General features: G+C 28.5%; 1 protein-coding gene across 4 annotated transcripts in view; it reads left to right on the top strand.

Moving 5' to 3' along the window:
* The window catches only part of LOC107453005 (N-acetyl-alpha-glucosaminidase), an 80,672-nt gene that overhangs the window by 11,304 nt on the left and 62,754 nt on the right, over nucleotides 1-6,614 (top strand). For all 4 annotated transcript variants that reach the window (XR_011638300.1, XM_071187956.1, XM_016069664.3 and 1 more), the window contains 2 exons: nucleotides 1,317-1,374; nucleotides 4,697-4,839. Coding sequence is in view for 3 of the 4 variants with exons in the window: in XM_071187956.1 (XP_071044057.1) it covers nucleotides 1,317-1,374; nucleotides 4,697-4,839 (201 nt within the window). In the remaining variant the exon portion in view is untranslated. The remainder of the gene's footprint in view (nucleotides 1-1,316; nucleotides 1,375-4,696; nucleotides 4,840-6,614) is intronic.

The raw sequence follows: 6,614 nt of genomic DNA, 5'->3' as shown, positions 1-6,614 counted from the left end.
AAAAAAGCCACTAATTAGGAAGACCTTTAGCTTTCTAACTTCAGGGAAAGTGGGATAAATAGTAATATATATATAATATATAAATAATTAATATATATATATATAAGTATATATATATATATATATATATTAATTAACATGTATTTATAAATTAAAATACATAAATAGTATATGTATATTTAAAAACATTACAGCTATTATGGAATCAAAGAAGTAAGTTTTGTTCTTAGGCTAGACAATTTTGTTGATATATTCATGCAAGAAAAGCTTTATTATTTCCTGTGTAACTCTTATAGCAAGTTACATTTAGAAGCATTTTTTAAACATAATTTTGCGTCTAAATAAAAATAAACTTATTTGAACAAGATATGAACTGTATAATTTTTCATGCTCTTAAAATTTAGAATCATCTTTTCAGTTTCAACAAAACATGAACAAAAAATAGTTAACTTATAATTTTTTGGCACAGATGTGAAACAAAATATGACTTTCCGTAAAATAAAATAATTAAAAAGTTCGATTTACCCTAAGAATTCTCAAACTCAGAACTCTATCGGGCTTTTAGAGAGCCTGATGTTGTCAAGTACGTAAAAATCCAAAGAATTAAATGGGCTGGTCACATCATTCGAATGAACAGAGAGCGTTCGACAAACATAATCTTTTTGGCTCAGCCCATCGGATCAAGGCCCAGAGGTCGACCAAAGCTGAGATGGGCCGACTGCGTGGAAAGAGACTTTCAGTCTTAAAAGTCTCAAACTGGAAGACAACTGCCAGGTGGAAGCCGGCCTGGAGGAAGTTGATTGAGAAGGCCAGGGTCCACCCAAGGCTGTCGTGCCATTGAGGAAAGAAGGACCCTTAGAATTCTCAGTAAAACCTTTCGTGAAATAATTTTTCCTCTAAAAGAGTCCGTAAAAATAATATCTGGTTACCCACTTATAACATTTTTATAAAATTAAGCATAAATAAATGTTTTTAGAATTTTCAATGCGAATACATTATTTTACACAATCTACATTTTAATTTAAGTTATAATAATTTTTTATTGCTTTTTTTGAAGAATATTTTGCAATATAAAAATAATCTTCGTAAAAAATTGTTTAAAAAGCAACAAAAAAATGTGAATTCATATTATTAGCATTATTTTTCAAACACCTGCTCGAATTAATTTCTATGCAATTTTAATTCTAAATAACCATGGTGACAAAACACGAATCAATCTTGCCAACGAAAGTATGACTTCTAAAAATAATAACGGCTTCTAGTGTTGCTGTAAGTCATCAACAAAAATTGTAGACTGTATTTTATGATTATTTCAGGTCTTATTAGAGTTTCAAATTTTAAAGATTGGAGGAATAACACATTTTACGGAGAGCGGTAAGATTATAACAATTTTGTATTCTTAAACACAGTATTTCTATTTACTGATAGTAAAGCATTTTATATTATTAGAAATCATTGTTTTTTCAGGGACGATAAATTTATTCACTTTTATTTTTTTTTATATTTTAGCTCTCAAAAAGTATATATATAAACAAAGTGATGTGACTGTTTCAAAGAAAGTATTATTTAAGACTGCAGTATATCCAATATTTGTGCAATGAAGATATCAAATTTAAAATGCAAAATCTTACTTACACAAAAAAAAATTATATTAATTCTAAAAAAACATGTAATATTTAAATATCTCTTGACAGAATTATCTTTTAACATACCAACACTTAATGCACACCTATTTCTGCCATAACCGGTCAATTGACCGGACTTTATGTTTCTCCATTGAATGTATGAAATATAGACGTTAGGAAGGAAATAAACTAATTAAACAAATTATATATTGCCAGGTTTTATGAATTACAAACACAAGGAATAAGAATTTTTAATTCCTTACTCAACGCACTTTTTATATATACAGGGTGCTTCCATTGTTCATTTTCCACAAACATATTTCTTCTAATTATTATTATTTACAGAATTATTATAACTATAAGAATTATAAGAATTAAAATTCTTATAATTATTCTGATAATTAATATTATTTCTTCTAAAAACTTATGCTGTCTTGATTGTTTCGACGTTTTGCTGGTTACTAACAGTTTGTTAGAAATCGAGTAAAGCTATCAAAATAAAATATAAGCTACTTACCAAAACATTTAGTTTTTGTCACTTTTTCTTACACAAAAATGCCAATATAAAATTTTAGGTACTTTCTTGAAATTTGAATTCACAGTTATTCTGATTGAACTAGCTACACAACAGTCCTCGCAAAAATGTGCGTTGATCCAAATACGTTGAACACGCATTACATCGTAATTTCTGATCCGATAACTTTATAAAGCAATAAATTGTTTTCCTGGTCAAATGACCAGTTGTGGTAGATAGAGGTATACGACAATTATTACTCGAAATAAACAAAATACAAAAAAAACAATAATAGAATTTTAACTGTATATAATTGTTAGAAAAAGTCATGAAATCAAATGTGCAAAAACGATAAGATGATAAGCGCAATTTCGATGCAAAGTTCTTAAATAGTCATTTGACCGGTTATCATATGTTTTGGGCTAAACAAGTATTTTTTTATTTCAAAGAGCTTAATTTTTCATTCACAAAAATAATTAAATTTAAAAATATATTAATAAAGTAATTTAAATGATGATATATTTCCATATAATTGATAACAAACTTTTCTTAATAATCATTTGTTAAATTGAATATGAATTATAGAAAATTTATTTTTGATGTAAAACAATGATGTTTGATCTTTATAAATAGTTTCAAAAATTCAGTTTGCAATATTTTAGAAATTTAACAGCTTCATTAGCTCTAAAAGCATAAAATAAGAAAAAAGATTTACGATTGAGAAATAAAAGCATGTATGAAAAATCAACGCTTAGTTGCTAAATAAATGATCATGAATAAATAATGCTGCAATTCAAACCTATTACATGATTGTTTCAATACAAATCTTGGCTTACCTTCAATTGATTAAAATTATTTCAATTTCGATTTTAAAAATCAAGCGCAATTTATTTGGTGAAACGGGCAAGCAATAAAATATGTTAAAAAAGTAAAAAATAATTCTTTTTTTAAATGTGTATTACATTTAAATGTGAAGTAAGAAGGATAATAAAGTAATTTCAATTAAAGCGATTGATATTAATTAGGATAAAATCTGACAAAAAAGAGCTATTATACTGAATTAAACTTTTGAATGGTTAATTAAAATAAATAAGCAAAAAAGTAATTGAAATGAATTGCGAGAACACCTTATGAGTCCCAAAAAAAGTCTTTAGGTAAAATAACCGGAAAAAAAAGAGTCCCCCTATTTATGTCCCTAAAAGTTTAATGTATTTGAAGTCCAGGAAATTCTTTAGGGGTAATTTATGACTTAAATTTAGACTAAGAAAAGATACAATCAAAATGAGATATTTTAAAAAGCTGTAGATGGAAGGACAAAACAGAGACAGGTAATTTAAAAAGAAAATGACATTTTCTCATAATGTAAAATGGGCGGTTCTAAGGGGGATACTTTTAGAATTAATACTTATTTGTAAAGAGCGTTTATTGCTCTTTTGATAGAAGGGTAAAGAATATCAATTATTATTGTAGACAGTTTTTCTCTCAGTTTTTTTTTAAGCTTTCCATAATTTTTTTAATCTTTTGTTTTTTTAATTTTTAGGTAAATAAAACTAAGATTTTTTTTCAAAAAAATAGTGGATTTTATCTTCCAAATTATTTATAAAAAAAAAAAAAATGCGTTCTTAAGAGATGATTGAACCGAAAAACCTTCCCGTTGCGTATGCTACTGTCATACACTGCTGGGGCTCTCACCTATTTTGAATTGTTTCTCCGTGCGTCTTTAAACATGCAGGATTATTTTTAAAAATCATCTTCATTTTATGTTTTCTAATAATTATTCTCAAAAGTTGCATTCAAATAGGTGAGCTTGTCAAGATAGTCGCAAATTTATTAAATTACGGTAAAACAGCTATTTTTGAGCTGATTTGAAACAATTTTCGACAAGAATTATTAGGAAACATAAATGAAGATAATTTTTAAAAATAAAAGTACCTGTTTAATTTCACACGCAGAAACAGTACGTAATAGGGAAAGCACTCCTAGCAGCTTACGATGGTGTTTTCAGAGATGGGATCTCGTGCAATTTTTAATCCTTAATGATGTCCCCTAGAAGTTTAATGCAACATTTATCGGTCACCCAATATATTCCTCAATCGGGCATTTATGGAAACGATCGTCATTTACAAAGTATAGGGATCGAAAAGCTTCTGGAAAATCACCACGATTCTATATATTTATAATTTCAACTTTGTCACCAACTTTTCATTTTAAATCAAACAATTGTCATCTTAACTTGTCATCTTAAATCATTCTGAAAACAATTGAAGAATCATTTAACATCAATTTAAAACAGAATTAACAATTGTTTATTAAGTTATCCACAGCAATTTGTAAAAAAGCAATTAACAGGATTTCAAATTTCATTAAAATTGATAAGAAAAGTATACTTCAGGAAATGTACTAATCTGAAGAAGAAAGAAATTATTATTAAGATCCAAAATTTGTGCGCACAATGAAGTGCTTTTTGTTGCAATAGATTCTCGGGTTCACCTTTTTATAAATAATGGAAATTTTCTAAGAAATGGATTTTTCAAGTGATTTTGTAAACATCTTTTAGCTCGACCTTCTTCGCATTGGAATGGAACGTCTGATACCGAATCAAATGCCGTCAAAGAACTTTTATATCGATTAATTCCTGACAGAGCAGCAGAATTTAATGTAACGGTGGACTACTCATTTGATAATAAAGATGCTTTCATGGTAAGTGTTATTCTTTAAACATATTATTTAGTAATTTCCAAATCTAGTCCGTGATTATTTTATACCTTATATTAGAATCAATTAACTTCGCAAATTCCATGCAAACATCGCAAAAATAAAGAAACTTTCCGTTAGTTGAGTATTAGTAATAGATCGTTAAATTATATCACGAAAGAGCACGTAATACTTAAAACATATAAATACATAGAACAACAGTTTAAAATGAAAACTATTTGAAAGGAAATACACAGTAGGAAATTAATAATAAGAATTTTTTTTTTTGCAACTAACTTAAAACAGGAAACCATTAGAACGCTTCTGAATTCAAATATTTGTGAACTGCTGATGCGGTTAATACGGGCTAAAAAGGAGAATTTAAATTATTTCTGAACAAACTAAGATGAATGAGCAGTTCTAAAATTTTACGTTAACTCATATATGGGTTTTGAATATGAATAAATTTTTAAAAAAAGAGCGCACTCTCGGTTTATACAAAGATGAACTTACATTTTGAAACCCTAAAAAAATAAAAAACACCTAAACTTCTAATGAGAATGAAAATGTATTAATTATATTACCGGAAAGGGACAAAAATTGAGGCAATACATTAAACTTCAGTGTCGTATACAGTGCGCAAAATAATGAACAACCGGAATAACTTTTGATCTAATGATCACGTATCAAGACGTATTCTGAATGGTTCGAGGGTCTAACCGGATATATACTAATTAATTAGTGCAGACGATATTGTAAATTTCGAAATTAGATAAAAAAGCGTACAGTCACTGAATAAACATATCTTTATTTCGATGGACCCTCAAAATACGCGAGAGTGGAACCTAGAAAATATAGTCCCAATTATTTGGTCATCATTTTTGTTTTATTCTTTCATTGGATCTCGTAAAGATTCTCTAACTTATCAAGGCTCACTTGCTTAGCATCACCGCTAAGCCTAATTGCCGAAAGTTCCTGAAAGTAGCAAAAATTGCTTTCTGAAGTTGCGTCTGATGAAAGCGATTAGGATGTTTTCGAAGTGTGACCAAGGAAGGAAGGAAAAAATTCATGACCATCATCAGCATACTTTAAAATTGTTGAATGGAAAAGCTGAAAGAGACAGTCAACGGTTGAGTCATCTGAAGAACCCAAGCAAAATGATACTACTCCAGGTTGCGAAGCAAGTCCAGAAAGTCCGCCGAAAAAGATCAGCTTGTGGAGTCTTTCTACCCATCCTCTTCAAAACCCATGAACACTCCTCCAGCTTAAGTCCTGAAAACTGAGTTTCGAGATTTCAGAAAATTCCCATCCGTAAGCGTATTTGGAAGAAGAAGTTAGCTGTTAAGGAATACATCAAGGAAGGCTGTTAAGGAATACAATACATCAAATTTAGAAAATAAAAAATAAAAAAATTATTTCAAAAAAAAGTTTTTCTTTTTAGGAAAATTTTTCAAAGAATTCGGAAAAAAGTAACGATTTCTTCCGACATTCTCGTTACAAATACTTGTACTTTTTTCCGAAAAAGTAACAAAAAAACAAGTAAAAGTACTATATTTAAAATGTAGCAAAGTAAAGTAAACGTACGTACTTTTACCTTTGCTACAAGTAACGAAAGTAAAAGTATTGCCATGTATGCATACATACAATATTGCATACAAAATACGTACGTATGCATACAAATTATGTACAATCCGTAAAATAAAAAACGGACATAACTTTTGATCTAATGATCGGATCTTCAAGTTCTAGGACTCACTCTTAATGATTCGAGAGGATAACTT

This window comes from Parasteatoda tepidariorum, chromosome X1 (assembly GCF_043381705.1).
Source record: "Parasteatoda tepidariorum isolate YZ-2023 chromosome X1, CAS_Ptep_4.0, whole genome shotgun sequence".
Classification (NCBI taxonomy): Eukaryota; Metazoa; Arthropoda; class Arachnida; order Araneae; family Theridiidae; genus Parasteatoda; species Parasteatoda tepidariorum.
The sequence above is the reverse complement of the archived record's forward strand: the minus strand, read 5'-3'. Positions and strand labels throughout refer to the sequence as shown.